Genomic DNA, 18,715 nt, shown 5'->3' on the forward strand with positions numbered 1-18,715 from the left:
GATAACTGATAGCCAAGTAAAAAGTAAATAAACAAGCTTCACCTTGCGGCGCATCGAAAGCCACTGGCTGCAAGTAAGTTGCACTTCCATTTGCATTTCGCCAATTCTGGTTCCGTTTGGTCTTGGATTCGCGGTTGAGTAGCATAACCGCTCGATTCTCGGCGACGGTGATTGCGATTTGAGGCCGAGGTTGCCGCCGGCAGCGGTGAAATTGGCGCACATTCACGTCTCCATTTTGCATTTCTATTCTGCATAATTGCAGCGGCGCTAAATTATTTTTGCACTGTGTGGGTGGCAAGGCGGTGAGGAGGGGAGCCAGACTGACGCAGGGTTGCATGCGCCGTGGGTGCGGTGAGTTTTGCAATGGCGCCGCCAGGGATGTCGCTACTCCCGCTTTCTGGTTTTCGACTGAATTAATTGATTGATTGATTGCTCGTTGGTTACCAAAGTAAAAACACAAATTTCTGCGGCAGCTGCGATGGGCTTAAGCGCTTTAATTGGGTCATTTACGCCCACTAAAAATGGTTTGTGTGAGTAGGGAAACAGCCCTGTCCACTTTGTGGTGAGTTAGAGATGCGAGGGCGACCAGTCACGAATCTGTGCTTAAATTGAGTGAAACGATATATGTACTTATGTCGTATTTTAATTAAAAAGATGAATATGGCATTTTATAGGTACCTAAATATACCAGACATCCGATTAGGATTGACCTAGGGTAATACCATGGCCGAAGTTAATTTTATATAGTATCCAGCAGTTGCGACTGTGACTCGTGACGACGCAACCTGTGTCACAGTCCATCTCTACGATGGTGAATTGCGTCGCTGTGGTGAGATTGTCTTTGTTGAGAAAAAATGTCGACGCGAAAAAAGGTATTTATTCATTAGTCAGAAAGTCTGGCATTCTTTGTTTGTTGGTAAAAAGCGCAATTGTTTGGCGGCGAGCGAATAAAGTGCGCGGCTCCATCAGCTCAAGATTATGTAAATGCAGCAACGACACCACCAGCAACGAAACTGCAACCTGCTCCACTTGGCCCAACGGACGGAAAAGCGGACGGACGGACACGGTGGCGTTGGCAAAGTGAAACCCCAACAGAGAGGCGAAAGCGAGCCAAGACACACCACATACACACGAAGAGAACGAGCAAGAGGAAACCGGTAGGCGGAGGAGGCGCTGCCCCCAGTTCCCCCCAATATACCCAGCACCACATCACAAGCCCAGGATGGATAACTGCGACCAGGACGCCACCTTTCGGCTGAGCCACATCAAGGAGGAGGTCAAGCCGGACATCTCGCAGCTAAACGACAGCAACAACAGTAGCTTTTCGCCCAAGGCCGAGAGTCCTGTTCCCTTTATGCAAGCCATGTCCATGGTCCACGTGCTGCCCGGCTCCAACTCCGCCAGCTCCAACAACAACAGCGTCGGAGACGCCCAAATGGCGCAGGCGCCCAATTCGACTGCGGGAGCTGCCGCCGCTGCTGTCCAGCAGCAGTATCCGCCTAACCATCCGCTGAGCGGCAGCAAGCACCTCTGCTCCATCTGCGGAGATCGGGCCAGCGGTAAGCACTACGGCGTGTACAGCTGTGAGGGCTGCAAGGGCTTCTTTAAGCGCACAGTGCGCAAGGATCTCACATACGCTTGCAGGGAGAACCGCAATTGCATCATCGACAAACGGCAGAGGAACCGTTGTCAATACTGCCGCTACCAGAAGTGCCTAACCTGCGGCATGAAACGCGAGGCGGTCCAGGAGGAGCGTCAACGCGGTGCCCGTAATGCAGCGGGTAGGCTAAGCGCCAGCGGTGGCGGCAGTAGCGGTCCAGGCTCAGTAGGTGGTTCCAGCTCGGTTGGTGGAGGAGGAGGAGGCGGTGTTTCTGGCGGAATGGGCAGCGGTAACGGTTCTGATGACTTCATGACCAACAGCGTGTCCAGGGATTTCTCGATCGAGCGCATCATAGAGGCCGAGCAGCGGGCGGAGACCCAGTGTGGCGATCGTGCACTGACGTTCCTGCGCGTCGGTCCCTATTCCACAGTCCAGCCGGACTACAAGGGTGCCGTGTCAGCCCTGTGCCAAGTGGTCAACAAACAGCTCTTCCAGATGGTCGAATACGCGCGCATGATGCCGCACTTTGCCCAGGTGCCGTTGGACGACCAGGTGATTTTGCTGAAAGCCGCTTGGATCGAGCTGCTCATTGCGAACGTAGCCTGGTGCAGCATCGTTTCGCTGGATGACGGCGGTGCCGGAGGCGGCGGGGGCGGTGGACTGGGCCACGACGGTTCCTTTGAGCGACGATCACCCGGCCTGCAGCCGCAGCAGCTGTTCCTCAACCAGAGCTTCTCGTACCATCGCAACAGTGCGATCAAGGCCGGTGTTTCAGCCATCTTCGACCGCATCCTATCGGAGCTGAGCGTAAAGATGAAGCGACTGAATCTGGACCGACGCGAGCTGTCCTGCTTGAAAGCCATCATACTGTACAACCCGGACATACGCGGGATCAAGAACCGGGCGGAGATCGAGATGTGCCGCGAGAAGGTGTACGCCTGCCTAGACGAGCACTGCCGCCTGGAACATCCGGGCGACGATGGACGCTTCGCGCAACTGCTGCTGCGTCTGCCCGCTCTGCGATCGATTAGCCTGAAGTGCCAGGATCACCTGTTCCTCTTCCGCATCACCAGCGACCGGCCGCTGGAGGAGCTCTTTCTCGAACAGCTGGAGGCGCCGCCGCCGCCTGGCCTGGCGATGAAACTGGAGTAGGGTTCAGACTCTAAAGTCGCCCCCGTTCTCCACCCGAAGAATGTTTCATTGTGATTGCGTTTGTTTGCATTTCTCCTCTCTGCCCCCTTATATCCAACAAAAGCCCCCCTAATATTACGCAAAATGTGTATGTAATTGTTTATTTTTTTTTATTACCTAATATTATTATTATTGATATAGAAAATGTTTTCCTTAAGATGAAGATTAGCCTCCTCGACGTTTATGTCCCAGTAAACGAAAAACAAACAAAATCCAAAACTTGAAAAGAACACAAAACACAAAACGAAAGAAACGAAAAGAAGCACACAAGCAAAGTAAAAGTTAAACTAAAGCTAAATGAGTAAAGATATTATAATAAAGGTTAAAATTAATGCATAGTTATGATCCACAGACGTATGTAAACATACAAATTCAGCATAAATATATATGTCAGCAGGCGCATATCTGCGGTGCTGGCCCCGTTCTAAATCAATTGTAATTACTTTTTAACATAAATGTACCCAACGTTATCAATTAGATGCGAGATACAGAAATCACCGACGAAAACCAACAAAATATATCTATGTATAAAATATAAACTGCATAACAAGGTATATGGTCGTTTTATCTGCGGATCTGCAATTAATCCAATTGTCCACACGAATATATGGCTTTATTTGCGTATATAAGCGGTGCGTTTCGGGACTGTAAGAAGAAATCGAGTGACTATCTCGAAGACGGAAATGTATATACATCTAATAAGAGCCTATTTGCACGGGTATTTTAAACTGTTTAGTTTTGTACTATTAAACATATGTTTGGCAAACAATTTTTGTATTAATAGTTAACTGGCTTATTCTGCCGGCTCTTGAATGGATTTATTTTATTAATATATCTGTGATATACTTAGGTGGAGGTAATAAATAAAGTTCACTGCGGAAACTCTTCAAAAATAGCCATTCTATTTAAAAACTACTGCGCATTTTTAAAGCATTTTTTTTTTTACCACCAATCGCTGTATTTAATTGTAAGCAATATCGCCCTGACTAAACTAATGATCACAATGATTTCGCGATCTTCTGTGTATACTCTTTGGATGTGTAAAATGTGCAATTTTCCAAAAGGATCGATTTGCGCTTTCGAACCGCACTGTACGCCTTGTTCGCGTCCCGTACCCATTGACTTTTGGTTTGTGGGCCGCCTTGTGGTCCCCTCGCCCCACTTCCCACTCCTCACCTTGATGTGGCGGCCTCTCAGATGGCATTTGGTCAATTTTTATAAAATTTATGTCTCAGCGGGAATGTATGTTAGTATGTATTTACAAAAATATGGTATTAACGCACAAGCAGCGACTAAGAATAGATATTGTTTTTGAAAAAAGAACAAAACTCGCCGCTGACGACGCACATTATGTTCTATAAATAGCCAAATTGTGTCTCTATCTCTGTCTATATCGTTGTATCTTATCTCTGTATCTCACCCCAAAGGAATATCTTTAAATTGGGACAAATCGACGGATACAATACTCTGCTGTCGACGCAGATCCTGGCTATTAAACATGAACGTATATTCTCAGATTCTCCATTCACACAAAAGATCTAGAGCTTTTGAAAGCTCCCACACAGTGTGAAAGAGAGGGTTGGATTGCTAGAAAGAGACGGCAGTGTGTCCACACTTATGGTGGGTGGTTTTTATTGGTCTAGCTAATAGCTATCCTTGAATTTGTGTGTGGGGCGAGCATATTTAATAAATTCATAAATTTCATCGCTCTCCACTGAGAAGAAGAAGAAGCCTGAAGCCAGAAGCCCACACAAATAGTCCTATGTAGCAGCGTGTTAAAAAATGTGAAATGTGGAATGAAAAATGAAATGTTTCGCACGGAAAAACCATGAAAGCATGCCAATAAAATCATGTGTTCCCGCACCCCAAATACCCTTCTCCCTTCCCCCTCCTCCGCCCATCTCCATCTCCTTCGACGATTTGCGATTTTCGTGTGTGTATTGGAAAAGAGTTTTCGAAGCGAAATTAACAATTTGCTATTTTCGTAGTTATGCGGGGGCGTTTTCCGAAGACCCACGAGGGGGGGCTATGGGTGGATGCTGTCTGAACCGCGGAGACTCGCTGACAGACGAGGAGAAAACCAGGGAGGTGGGGAGTCAACAAGTTGTTGTCGTCTTCGCATATCGCCATCACAGCATACGCCATACGCCATCACAGCCATACACCATACGCCATACAGGGTGCCCCCCCTTTCGGCTCTCTTACTTTCTTTATCGTTACTTCGTGTCGCCTGCAACTGCATTTTCCTACCAATTTCACTAATGCGGTCCGAGAGCTCTCTTTGGCACGGCCGCCACCAAAAACAAGGGGAGCAGCGCAGCACCGCAGCTACAAATGAGCAAAAACTAAAAAGGAAGGAGTTCGGAACTTGCGATACCCATTGCTTTTTAGAAGAAAGTGTGTCTACTTGACTGAGGGATCCCCCCCACAAGCAGATCGTTCAGGCCATTCAAAGAGTAATATTCAGTATTCATCTAAATTGTTAATTCAACCTTTCAACTTGACTAGTAAACAAAACGAGTGAATAACTGCGAAAGCATCATGCCCGCACATCAGCATCCAACTAAAGGGTGCCACGATTCGTACGCTTATGCTGGCCGAATTCATACTTTCTTCTGCCACCCACTCCCACTCCGGCACTCTTGCCGCTCCACTCTCCACTCTTTGTGATTCGGATGTTCGCATGTTCGGATGCTTGGATGGTTGGATGCTTGGATGCTCGGATGCTTGGATGCTCGGATGTTGGGGTCTTCGGCAATGGCAAGCGATCCAAACCCAAACCGATCCGATTCGATCCGATGCTCCCGCTGCACGGCAGACTTTTCTTCTTCCTCTGCGACGACTGTGGCTGTGGCTGTGGTGCGGTGGGCGATGCGCGATGTGGGGCAGGTGGGGCGGATGGATGGTGGTGCGCCGACGGCAGCAGCAGCGGCGGTGACTGCGACTGCGACGACGACTGCGACGGTATTCAGAGTTGGCAGCTGGCTGGCGCGACATCAGTTTTGAGTTGGCTATCAACGCGAGCGGGTCTTTCTCTTCGCAAGCGACACACGTAGATATTGCTCCAATTGCTGTCCACACAGATTGTTTTGTTGTTTTTGTTTTTGTTTGGTTCGACTGCACACACACGAGTAGATATTGATATATATATGTGTATATATATATCTGGCTAACCGACTCACTTGCTTTCGTTATACTCTATTTTCTTTTTTTTTTGGGTTCTTTTTTTGTACTTGTTGAAAAATAAATATAAAAACGAAATATTCAAAAAAAAAAAATAAACGAGCAAAGCAAAATATAAGTAAAGAAAACTGTGCATGTGTGTGAGGTGTCTGTGTGTGTGTATGTGTGCGTGCGATGGTTATATATGCTAAAACCACATATATCTTTATATATATATATCCGAACAATATGTGCGTATATATGATCTATGTGGAGAGTCAAAGTGCTACCAATAAAAAACTAGACACACAAAAAAAAAGGAACGAACCGCGAGTATATCGATCTATATTTACCGGATCAGTTCCGATTTCCGATCCGAATTCGCGCTATTTCTCAAAATTATTTCAAATATGTACCAATCCCGTACCGTCCTTCTCCGCCCCCGACCCCGGTCCGCCCACTTCCCTTCGCTGCGTTGACGTTGACGCCGAAAATAAAACTTTTTCAAAACATACTATTTTTAACCAATACGATACGATACGAAACGGAACGAGCGCGGAAAACACACAACAGAACGAGCAAAGCAAACGCAAAAATAATTAAGCAGCAAATTAACGTGTTATACAACTATTTGACCAGTCCAAATTCATGTTTCAATTTTTTGTTTCAACTTCGAATATTAGCGGGAATCGGTTAAGGAAAGCGGGTATGAATGGGTTAAGCGGCCCATGGGGCCAGCGGGCTAGCGGGTAGAGCGGCAACCACCTGTTGTGGCAGGTTGTCGCTCTTGATGCCTCTCCTCAAGAGAGCTTGAAGGATTGGGGCAAGCTTTGCGCCATCGCTCGATCAATCAATCAATCAATCAGTAGAGTCTGTCACTCAGCACTCTGTCACACACATATGTACGCACCGCACAGGCAGGCATAGTTAAACATATAGAGACTGTCCAGAATCAGAATCAGAATACGAATCCGAATCTAAATCCGAATCCGAATCCGAGAATCGAACCAAGTCGAACGACTTGGCCGTTAAGTGACCCGCGGCAACAAGAACAACCGGCCAGGCCAATAGGCCAACAACTTGCAACCTCCCACCTACAACCTCCGTTTTCCTTCGGCAGCAGCAGCAACTGGATCACCAACAACAACAGCACCACCACCAGCAGCAGCGAGAGCGAGCGAGAGAGTGTGCAGCGGGACAGGGAACGATATAGATATATACCGAGCGAGCGGGACTTCTGACAGCGCCACAAGATGATGATGGAGAACGGACTCTCCATGGAGTACGGAGATGGCTACATGGAGCAGGAGGAGGAGTGGGAGCGCGAGGGCCTGCTCGATCCTGCGTGGGAGAAGCAACAGAAGAAGGTGAGTGAGCTTCACTTCCATATTCTAATCCTTAAGGCCCCCTGTAGGAATTCATTATAAGCTTTGGTATTGAATCAGAAAAAGTTTTCACCAAGGGTCATTAGGAAAGAACCTATAACTATAGAGAAAAATCGATTTAAAGCCACAGTTTGCTATGAAACTTAAACTTCTTTAGCACTTACTAGCTTATTAGCGGGCACGACAGCACACAGAGGCCAGAACTTTTGTCCAAATATGCAAAATACCATTCTGCCACCCGAAAAGTGAAAGCGAAGGGTTAACCTTGCGATGTATTTTGAAGAGACGCATGTTGTTGGCCTACTGTAGCCACAGTTCACATGTATTGGATATACGCTCTTTGGTCTGTCTGGGTTCTATATTTTTCGATTATGTTTCAATATTTTACCGAGCCAACAGCACAAGAAGCACAACAACTACAGCAACATGGGACTAACACTAAAAAGCTAGAACAACAACTACAAAAAAAGCTCAGCGGCCCGATTTAAAAATAGAATATTTCTTTCTTGATTTTCATGGCTCTTGTTGTTCTAGCAATGTTTGAAGATAGCACGAAAATAGTTTGTTGCTGTACAGGAACTATACATATAAAGATGTATGTAGTACATATAGAACCTATATCCAAAAGCCTTCGATCTCTGATGATTATGAAAATCGAAAATCTCATTCGAATCGTATTCGAACCGTTGTTGTCTGGGGCATCGTTCTGAATCTGAACATCATCACCAAAGAGAAACACCCAATGAAAACCCGAAGGTTATCAATCTATTTTCCAAACAGTTTCCAATCAATTACCCCTGGCATCCCTTTCATCTTCTTTTTTTGTCGTTCAGACGAAATGTTGTTTGCATGTTTGTTTGTTTGTTGTTTGTCATTGTGTGCCAGCGGAAGCATACCGTTATACCTATGGCGTCAGAAGAAGAACAGCAACTAATTGCCACTGTTTAGATAAAGCTGGAAACACCGATCCATTCCATAAGTATGTGGCAATTGAGGTGGGGACATCTAGCAGAACTGAAGGTCGTAAGCGATAAGAACCACAGCCAAAAGGTCGAAAGGAACGTTAGATAGCCCCAAAAGGCAAGTGTATCGAGGATGGTGTGTGTGGTGCACACACCTTTGCCCAGAACAAACCCATCCCATCTCATACCCATTCCATATCCAAGAGCTCTAACCTAGAGATATAGTATTTATATACATAATTCTATAAATTGCCAGCCAAAATTTAGTGCAAGGCTGTGTTTTTGACACGACGCCTAGGTGGTGAAATGAAATTGACAATTATAAATAGACAGCATTCCTATGCACCACATTTCCACGCGATTCGGACTCAGAATATACCCAGAGATACAGATCTGTATCTGTATCCGTGTCCGAAATTCATCAGCCACCCACACTCATACAGCATGGCGAAAATGCAATGACAAATCGCTGGCGCACTAACGAAACTGAAAATAATTAACAAAGATCGAAAAAAGTCGAAAAAAAAATGCAAAATAAAGCGAAAATATGAAGATTTTTGGCGGTCGCCGAATGACTTGAGCTTGACATGATCGGACATGTATGCGTGGCATCTATCACTCCCTCTCTCTCTATCCATCTCTCCCACTGTCTTTCTCTCTTTCTTTCTCTCGCCCAATATACGTATTTCGTAACCGTAAATTACCGAACGGAATTCGTCAGCTGCTGAATAATGAGAGCCGAAAAAAGAAAGAAAACAGCCACCGAAATTGTTTCTGTTTTGTGTTTACATTGATCGCAACAACGCAAGAAAAGGTGTAAAGAGGGGATGGGCGTTGGTGTGGGTGTGGAAGTGGAAGTGGGTGGTGAGGCTCCGCCGCGTGACTCATGTATGCGAAAGGTGTGAATGAATGAGGAGGATCAGCGGCCAGGGTTGCCAGGGCTGGCAGGGTTGCCAGGTTGCCACCCTCCTCCAACCGCTGGCCTGGCCTGGCCAAGTGCGAATGAGTCCATGCTATGGGGCCGCTCAAATTACACTCGGCTAAAAATGGGTGTGCAAGAGCGAGTGCGTTGCGCTGCCACCGCCGCTGCTGGCTGCCAGAGCTGCTAGAGCTTTCCCCCAAAAAGCTTTTTTCAATCTGAACTGGGAAAAAAAGAAGGCGGACGTCGGCTGTCGGCCGTCTGTGCTCGTCTCGCTTTTGACTGTTCTTGATTCTGACGCGTGCGCCTTGACCGGCCGAAAAGACTGCTCCTCCTATCGTAGATCTGGAAGATGAAAGAAGCTGGAGGCAGCAGGCTGGTCCAGGCGACTCTAGCGTTGCGCTGCAATCAGCGCAGGCGCAGACGCAGGCCACTGGCCTCTGCTGCCGTCGACGCTACCCGGTAACGGTAATTGATCAGAGGCGAAAACGGGTTACCGGAATGCAACAGATCGGGCGAAGAGAGAAGCTGCGACCGTCAGTGTTGCCAGGTTTTTTGAGAGAGGCGCAAACGTTAAGGCAACTGCAAGGCACGTCCCAAAAATGTTTTAATTCAAACGGAGTCTGTGGTTTAGTTTTAAAAAAGGGCAATTATCCTTGACTTTAAACTTTAAGGGTTTTTAAATCGTTTTAAGGAAAATCTCTGGCTGCGGCAGAGCACTAGAAACGGGCTAATGTTAACGGGAAAAAACCAGAGCGATGCTGGCAACACTGGATGCCGCATTGTGGATCGGCGCCGACGTCGGCAGAGGCTCGAGTGGATGGATGATGGAGCCTAGCGGTAAGCCGGAGCGACTTGTTTTGGCGCTCTCCGGCTGGCCTAGTTCAAGTTGTTATTGTTAGAGTGGGTAATGTGTAATCTGTCCCCAGCAACCGTTGCGATCGTTACGTGAGAGGGGCATTTGCATTAACAGTTGCATTTCTCGTTCTCAGCTTAGATCGGGTCGTGGTCGGTCTCTCTCCTCGAATCTCCTCGGATCTCCGACGCTCTCTTGTCTCACGCACCTAACTGTAAGCTAATGGCCAATAAAGTGGAGCCTATAAGCTACATGTTCCACGGCTGCTGCTACCCGTTCTGATCCCGTTCTAGCGGTGATCCATTGTGATGCACATTGTGATCACAATGCCATAAGCCGCCATATGCGCAGTCCATTTGTCAATCGATTAAGCCAAGCAGCTTCTCTTCCTCCTCCCTTTCTTTTCGATTGTTCCGGATTTTCCAGCCAACAAAGACCACAGTTCCCCATAGTTGCCCATAGTTTGTGAATGGGAACCGATTTCAGGATGATCTCGCACACTCACAGGGCTATAAAGTGGGCGTGCGAGCACCCCCCTTCGGGCCAAATCTCCATAACAATTCCGAGTTGTAAACTTACAAAACCAAGACCGAACCCATAGGGCGATTGGGTGGGTGGGGATCTGGGGGCTTGGGGGCTTGGGCCCCCGAAATAATGAAGTCTGTGCAAAAATAACTGGTTTATATGTGTACATACATACATACATACACATGTGCGCCTGCTGTCTTTTCTTGTTTTCTCTTTGTTCTGGCTGCTCCATCGTCGTCTGTCTGTCCCCATTCGGTGAAAAATAACTGCAACTGTCAGCCGCAGTTGCAACAACAGTGGGTCGCAAGCGAACGGGAGGTGGGGGGTACAGCTCCAAGCCGAGAGTCAACAACAAAGATCTTTGGGCTGGGACTGCCCTAAATGGGTGGCGAAAAGAAACAGGAACAGCTACGCTGAAACAGCTGGCAGCCATCAGCGATCAGCTGTCCCGAATCTCAGGCCCCAAATCTTCCAATGAATTCTGGTTTCTGGTTGTGATGAGAAGACTACGCCAAGGGTTCAGGACTTGGCCGGCCGCTCCCAAATTCAAGTATATCCAATGCAATTGTTTCTTCTGTTCGTAACAGCCTCCTTCTGCTTTTAAGTAGCAGCCTAAGTGATAGTTCTGCCCATCAAATGAAAATTTTTCTGTGAAATATAATATAATATAATCAATCAACATTACGTCCGCAGACATTTACCGCCTGGTGTAACAGCCATCTGCGCAAGGCCGGTACAGCCATTGACAACATCGAGGAGGACTTCCGCAACGGCCTCAAGCTGATGCTGCTGCTGGAGGTGATCTCCGGCGAGACGCTGCCCAAGCCCGATCGCGGCAAGATGCGCTTCCACAAGATCGCCAACGTGAACAAGGCTCTCGACTTCATCGCCTCCAAGGGCGTCCATCTGGTGTCCATTGGTGCCGAGGAGATTGTCGATGGCAACCTGAAGATGACTCTGGGTATGATCTGGACGATCATCCTGCGCTTCGCCATTCAGGACATCTCCGTGGAGGAGATGACCGCCAAGGAGGGTCTGCTGCTGTGGTGCCAGCGCAAGACGGCTCCCTACAAGAACGTCAACGTACAGAACTTCCATCTGTCGTTTAAGGTGAGTTGCAGACAGACTGGTGCTCCAATTCTAAATGCATAATAATCATTGTTTAAATTTCCCTTTTGTTTCCTTGTAGGATGGTCTGGCCTTCTGTGCCCTTATCCATCGCCATCGTCCAGATTTAATCGACTACGCCAAGCTGTCCAAAGACAATCCTCTGGAGAATCTTAATACTGCCTTCGATGTGGCCGAGAAGTACCTGGATATTCCTCGCATGTTGGATCCAGATGGTGAGTGGTTTGGGGCTGATTATCTAGGATGAATATACATAGCCTACTAATGGGAAGATTACAGCATAGAGTAACAAATCGAAACTCAAAAACCAAAACGAATCTGCTGTGTAAATGAAACTGGTTGGAAAGGCAGTTAATAATTGATTTCACCATAAGTTAGATACCAAATTGTACCATTAAGTTGATACTCCTCCCATTACTGGCGATAATAGCGGATGGGGGCTTTTTCGCTCAATTGACTAGTTAGACGTAAGCTATCAGTTGGGTTTTCGGTTCTAACCATTGCGATTGGTAAACAACGACAGATTTGATCAACACTCCGAAACCGGATGAACGTGCCATCATGACGTACGTCTCCTGCTACTACCACGCCTTCCAGGGAGCCCAACAGGTTGGAAATGTGACGCATGTACCCGAACCCACAAGACAATACACCTACGTCCCGAATAATTACAATGTGACTAAACTTCACCACGATACACTTATATATCTAGCTCTAGCGCGGCATATCTATATACATATATATCGATATATGAGCATATGCCTTCCTCGTTCTAAGTATATTTTATGCGATTTTGCGATGTTGCCGCTGCTGTTGCTGCTGCTGCTGATGCTGCTCCTGCTTCTGCTGCTGTTGTCGCTTCCTTTCTTCCCCACCACCGCGGGCCTTGAACAAAAGCGCCACTGCCAAGGTCGCAGCGGTACGGGGCCAAGGTCGAGCCAAGGTCAAGCCAAAATCAGAGTCACAGCAACCAGAAGGCAGCGCGGATCGCCACGAAATCGCGCCCTCTCCTATATCAAATTTGAATCGCCTGGATTTGTCTTGATTCAATTTGCGTTGGCCTCGTGCATATTGTTCGTTCCCGCATCCGCATCCGCATCCGTATCTGCATCCGCAACTGACCGATGCTAACAGCCTCCCTACTAACTGCGCTCGTGCAAAACGGAGCTCGAGGAATACAACCTTTGGTTATCCTGTAATGCGGCAGGACAAGAACGCACTCTTGGTTCAATCGAACCCAAACAAGTTCGATCTTCTGCCTTCCATGACTCCATAAACTCCTTCTTAACTTAACTCAGTTCAATTGAAAGGTTCTCCTTTCCGTACGGTGCGCAATGCATGCTGTGAATAACCCGCAACGCATTTGGCTTTCCATATGCATTTATTTATATATATAAGTGTTCAATTTGGCGCTTGGAATCGTAACTCGAGCCCTCAAAGATTGAAGTCAAATGCAATCGATCCGGGGTGTCGAGTGCTCGATTCTGGTGCGCCGGCATGCTTTGAGATGTCCACTAACTTAGCATAAGTCAAAAAAAAAAAAAAATATATACATATATATAGTGATAGTGTTTGATGCCTGTTGGGACTAACCATCATTTGTATGTTTGTTGCTTTCTTTCTCTTTCTCTCTTTTTATTATCTCTGTGTGCGCGCTCCGCTCGCTCCGCTCATCAAAAAAATCCAACAACTGCCATTAACCAATCTGCAACTGCTATCGCCACAACAACAACTACTACAACAACAACCCTCCTGAAAAACCAAAACAACAAATAAAAAAACCAAACAACACGCACACGATCACAGATCTCCAGAATACAGCTTTGCCCGATGAGCGGGCGGTGATGACGTATGTGTCCTCGTACTATCACTGCTTCAGTGGCGCCCAAAAGGTTTGTTATACGAACCAATACCCCAGCAACAATATCCCTGCAGTCGACACTCTCCCCCTTCACCACTCCCGTCCACCCCCGTCCACACAAGGAACACTCAAGCAGGACACTGCATTGTTGATGGCGCCCGAACAGGGACCTTGCCATCATCCGATTGCAAATCTAGTCCATCAATTGTCCCGCAATTTGGCGCCATCACTGAAATTTGTTGTTTTTTACCTAAATTAAAATCCCCAGTCTTTTTGAATCCTTTTATTTCTAAATTAATTAAATTAATCAGCAAAGAAACATACACTAGAAAACACAACTGCTATGCTAACTGCAGATCCGCCAGAGCATTCTAATCCCAAAACCGCTTGACTGCAATGGAGTCCTTTCCCACTTGTTGCCCAGTTCATTGTTGCTTGATTCGTTTCTATTTTTTTCTGCAACGTTTTCTTTATATGTGGCACCCAGTTCAGTTCAATTCAGTTCAGCCCAATTCAGTACGAGTCGGGAGCACTGGCATAGAGCTGAGTTGAGCTGAGTTGGGACGCCCAGTGTTCCTGTTCCTGTTTCCTGTTCGTCTTGTTTTCGCTTTTCCAAATCTGAGTTGGTTCCGTGCCCACACATACACGCACACTCAGAGCGAAACGATTAAAGCCTTCTAATGTGCAACCCACTTTTCCACCCACCCAACCATGAAACCGCGTGCAACAACAGGCGGAAACCGCTGCCAACCGAATTTGCAAGGTGCTCAAGGTCAACCAGGAGAATGAACGCCTCATGGAGGAGTACGAGCGTCTGGCCAGTGATGTAAGTAGTCACTCAAGCTACTAGATGCCCCTGATCAATAACCATTATCCCTACACACACTCACACACAGTTGCTGGAGTGGATCCGTCGCACCATGCCCTGGTTGAACTCGCGCCAGGCCGACAACTCGCTGGCGGGTGTGCAGAAGAAGCTGGAGGAGTACCGCACCTACCGTCGCAAGCACAAGCCACCACGTGTGGAGCAGAAGGCCAAGCTGGAGACCAACTTCAACACGCTGCAGACCAAGTTGCGCCTCTCCAACCGGCCCGCTTACCTGCCCACCGAGGGCAAGACCGTGTCCGACATCTCCAACTCGTGGAAGGGCCTGGAGCTGGCCGAGAAGGCCTTTGAGGAATGGCTGCTGGCCGAGACTATGCGCCTGGAGCGCCTCGAACATCTGGCCCAGAAGTTCAAGCACAAGGTAAGCTTCTTACCCAGCTGGTTTAAAGACTAAATGTATACTCATTATTTAAATGCCATCCACAGGCCGATGCCCACGAGGACTGGACGCGTGGCAAGGAGGAGATGCTGCAGTCGCAGGACTTCCGCCAGTGCAAGCTCAACGAGCTGAAGGCCCTGAAGAAGAAGCACGAAGCCTTTGAGTCTGACCTGGCCGCTCACCAGGATCGCGTGGAGCAGATTGCCGCCATCGCCCAGGAGCTTAAGTAAGTGTCTGCCCCGGGCGAACCCTTTATCTAATCTCGATTTATCCCCGCCTGCTGCCACCGATGGCCAATGGTGATTCTGATATGCGTCCAGCGTGAGGTTAGGTAGCACTCCACACCCTCAATCAGTCATCAGTCATGCCTATATCAGGCTTTTCTCTTAACTGCCATTACTGGCACCCAACTATTCCATACACTCTGGCAGCGTTCACCATTCCATCTGTTATCTCATTTAATCAGCCTGTTCGAACCGATATCAATCCCCACTAATCCGCGTTTTAATCCACACAGCACTCTGGAGTACCATGACTGTGTGTCGGTGAACGCCAGGTGCCAGCGCATCTGCGACCAATGGGATCGCCTGGGTGCTCTTACCCAGCGAAGGCGCACCGCCTTGGACGAGGCTGAGCGAATCCTGGAGAAGATCGACATCTTGCATTTGGAGTTCGCGAAGCGTGCGGCGCCGTTCAACAACTGGCTGGATGGTACACGCGAGGATCTAGTGGACATGTTCATTGTGCACACCATGGAGGAAATCCAAGGCCTGATCCAGGCGCACGACCAGTTCAAGGCGACCCTCGGCGAGGCCGACAAAGAGTTCAACCTGATCGTGAACCTGGTCCGCGAAGTGGAGTCGATTGTGAAGCAGCACCAGATCCCCGGCGGCCTGGAGAACCCCTACACCACCCTGACCGCCAACGACATGACGCGCAAGTGGAGCGACGTCCGCCAGCTGGTGCCCCAACGCGACCAGACTTTGGCCAACGAGCTGCGCAAGCAGCAGAACAACGAGATGCTCCGCCGTCAGTTTGCCGAGAAGGCCAACATTGTCGGCCCCTGGATCGAGCGGCAAATGGACGCGGTCACGGCCATTGGCATGGGACTGCAGGGATCGCTGGAGGACCAACTGCACCGGCTCAAGGAGTACGAGCAGGCCGTCTACGCCTACAAGCCGAACATTGAGGAGCTGGAGAAGATCCACCAAGCGGTGCAGGAATCGATGATCTTCGAGAACCGATACACCAACTATACGATGGAAACGCTGCGCGTCGGCTGGGAGCAGCTGCTGACATCCATTAACCGCAACATCAACGAGGTGGAGAACCAGATTCTCACCCGCGACTCCAAGGGCATTAGCCAGGAGCAGCTGAACGAATTCCGTAGCAGCTTCAACCACTTCGACAAGAACCGTACCGGCCGCCTGTCGCCCGAGGAGTTCAAGTCGTGCCTGGTCTCGCTGGGCTACTCGATTGGCAAGGATCGCCAGGGTGATTTGGACTTCCAGCGCATCCTCGCCGTCGTCGATCCCAACAACACTGGCTACGTGCACTTCGACGCCTTCCTCGACTTCATGACCCGCGAGAGCACCGATACCGACACTGCCGAACAAGTCATCGACTCCTTCCGAATCCTGGCAGCCGACAAGGTGGGTTAACTAACGCACATTCGATTGTGTACTCTGGGCTAACGCGTCCTCTTTCTGCATTCTTTTAGCCATACATTTTGCCCGACGAACTGCGCCGCGAGTTGCCGCCAGACCAGGCCGAGTACTGCATCCAGCGCATGCCCCCCTATAAGGGACCCAACGGAGTGCCCGGCGCCCTGGACTACATGTCCTTCAGCACAGCTCTCTACGGCGAGACCGACTTGTAAGAGCGCAAGGCACCACCCGCATCCGAAGGACTGCGTCGGCGAACCCGAGCAGAGCCACATCATATAATAATGATAAACTTTAATAATAATAATATTAATAAACATAGATTTATTATACCTACACTCGTAACGGTAGCTGCAGAAGAACTTCAGAGCATCATGTGAGGATGAATATACATATTTATTAATTTCCGTCTCGAGCCGATGTATGCGACCCACCACATACAAAAAACACGCAAAAAACAAATGAGAAACGCAAAATTATGAAATGAAACACACGTACATTTAAAAACATTTGTAAAACAGCAAGGCAACCATAAAGTGCATATCGAATATTTAAATCTAATTACAAAAACCAAGTCCAAAACATCAAAAAAACGCTAAAAAACTTATTTTTTGAAATTTATGTTAATAAAAACAAAATCCATACATAAAAACCAAAAACAAATCGAAATCTGAAAATCATTACTCTTCTCCAACGAATTCGATAGGATAGGGGCTACGGGGATACGAAAGAGCCAGACAGAAGTCAGCAACTAGAGACTACTTCCGTTTCCGCTTCCGCTTACTGACCTTCAGGTTTCACCAGACAGACAGAGATGGCGATAGCCAGAGAGAAATAGAGAGAGAGACCACTAGATGAAAGGAAGAATGCTCACACAAGTACGGGAGCCATTTATTCATCGACAACTTTAAAACTATCTCGAATATTTTCACATTTTCAGAACTAGAACTACAACTACAAATCCATATACACCACAACTCCCACAACGAAAGATGAATAAAGCGATTTTTTGCGGATGTTTTTTGCGGTGTTTTCGAAAAGGTTTCGGCCCGGGGAAAGAGGATGAAATAAAACCATTAAAATTCTGAGCTGGACATGGGTTTTTTTTTTATTCATGATTCGTTGAAATTTTGATTCTTGGTAATCCTTTAAAAATAATTGCATAAATAAGTTGTAATTTTACGATGTGTTTGGATCGAATGATCTATCAGCTACAAAGTTCTACATAAACACAGCACAAACACACTACATTCACCCACAGGCACACGACTCTCCATGCGGCTGTACAAAACCAGGTTCGATCAAGGCAATCTAAGTTCATCATGGTCATCAGAGGCCAGTCCTGCGAACTGCTCTCTTCCTCTTTCAGCTCCGACTCGCATCCACGCACCAATGAAACGACGTAGGACTAAGCATTCCATTTGTTATACCCCTGCAGAGGCTTTCAATGAATTCAATAAATAATCATTCCACTGATTTTCCATTCTTATGCAATGTGTGAGTGAGGCTGCTATATTCAAAGCAGTGAAGCCAATTTGTTCAAATCGGACAACTATATATACTATATATGTATGTGCCTACAGCAACTGCTTTTTAAGATAGATGCTCGTTTATAACGGTTAATGGGAGATCATAGAGTTTTGTCTAAAGGGAAGACTGTACATCTGAAGTAACTTTTAAGTGCTAAGAGGTATCATCATCATGAACCTATAATCACACCATCGTATTTATGTATATTTTCAGGGTTTATATATGTATACTTGCTTATGACCGATTGAAATTCGAAAGCTCATTTTGAAATATCTGCAAGGGTATATAAACTTCGGCTTGCCAAAGTTCGTTTCCGTTCAGGTTTCTTGTTTGGTTTGCATGGTATCAATCAACTCCTGATTTATAAATACATTTTCAATGTTTAACAACAACAATTGAATTCTCATATGTGTATAAATATATCTATGCTTAACAAACTAATTTACAATTGTATCTCTCGTCCTCTCTAAAATATCTATATAGTATATAGTGTGTATATAAATCCATATTTGTAGATATATATATATATATATATATATATGTATATGCATATGTCTATGCTGGGTGTTAAGTATATGTTTTATTGGTATATTTGTCGAGAAAGCTTTTCAATTTGTCATTAAAAATAAGCAAATTAATTTCACTTTACTACCAACGATCTTGC

At 47.1% G+C, this 18,715-nt stretch overlaps 3 protein-coding genes across 8 annotated transcripts; all 3 read left to right on the forward strand.

Annotated features, from left to right (window-relative positions):
- Nucleotides 1-709: 709 nt before the first annotated feature.
- LOC6524469 (protein ultraspiracle) lies at nt 710-3,342 on the forward strand. Its single transcript, XM_002100290.4, has one exon. The coding sequence runs from the start codon at nt 1,223-1,225 to the stop codon at nt 2,750-2,752; it is 1,530 nt and encodes a 509-aa protein (XP_002100326.1). The 5' UTR covers nt 710-1,222; the 3' UTR covers nt 2,753-3,342.
- Nucleotides 3,343-3,827: 485 nt separating this feature from the next.
- LOC26535897 lies at nt 3,828-7,194 on the forward strand. The gene is made up of 2 exons (XM_015190226.3): nt 3,828-5,843; nt 7,077-7,194. The coding sequence occupies exons 1-2, from the start codon at nt 5,467-5,469 to the stop codon at nt 7,192-7,194; spliced, it is 495 nt and encodes a 164-aa protein (XP_015045712.1). The 5' UTR covers nt 3,828-5,466.
- LOC6524470 (alpha-actinin, sarcomeric) lies at nt 7,182-17,537 on the forward strand. Of its 6 annotated transcripts, none has more exons than XM_039377588.2 (10): nt 7,182-7,320; nt 11,297-11,713; nt 11,793-11,946; nt 12,255-12,406; nt 14,326-14,418; nt 14,489-14,839; nt 14,905-15,083; nt 15,178-15,183; nt 15,375-16,509; nt 16,578-17,537. In XM_039377588.2, the coding sequence occupies exons 1-10, from the start codon at nt 7,207-7,209 to the stop codon at nt 16,734-16,736; spliced, it is 2,760 nt and encodes a 919-aa protein (XP_039233522.1). In that variant the 5' UTR covers nt 7,182-7,206; the 3' UTR covers nt 16,737-17,537. The 6 variants fall into 6 exon arrangements, with proteins under 6 accessions (XP_039233522.1, XP_039233524.1, XP_039233525.1 ...); XM_039377590.2 differs by having other exon boundaries at nt 12,255-12,340; XM_039377591.2 differs by lacking the exon at nt 12,255-12,406 and adding an exon at nt 13,538-13,623.
- Nucleotides 17,538-18,715: the final 1,178 nt, after the last annotated feature.

The sequence above is a fragment of the Drosophila yakuba genome, chromosome X (genome assembly GCF_016746365.2).
Source record: "Drosophila yakuba strain Tai18E2 chromosome X, Prin_Dyak_Tai18E2_2.1, whole genome shotgun sequence".
Lineage (NCBI taxonomy): Eukaryota > Metazoa > Arthropoda > Insecta > Diptera > Drosophilidae > Drosophila > Drosophila yakuba.

Bases quoted from the DNA above. Each gene is read 5' to 3' on its own strand.
- LOC6524469 (XM_002100290.4), top strand. From the start codon at position 1,223: ATGGATAACTGCGACCAGGACGCCACCTTTCGGCTGAGCCACATCAAG.
- LOC26535897 (XM_015190226.3), top strand. From the start codon at position 5,467: ATGTTCGCATGTTCGGATGCTTGGATGGTTGGATGCTTGGATGCTCGG. The intron at 5,844-7,076 runs GTAGATATTGCT...CTTCGGCAGCAG, and splicing joins TCTCTTCGCAAGCGACACAC to CAGCAACTGGATCACCAACA.
- LOC6524470 (XM_039377588.2), top strand. From the start codon at position 7,207: ATGATGATGGAGAACGGACTCTCCATGGAGTACGGAGATGGCTACATG. The intron at 12,407-14,325 runs GTGACTAAACTT...GTGCAACAACAG, and splicing joins ACGTCCCGAATAATTACAAT to GCGGAAACCGCTGCCAACCG. The intron at 14,419-14,488 runs GTAAGTAGTCAC...ACTCACACACAG, and splicing joins ACGAGCGTCTGGCCAGTGAT to TTGCTGGAGTGGATCCGTCG.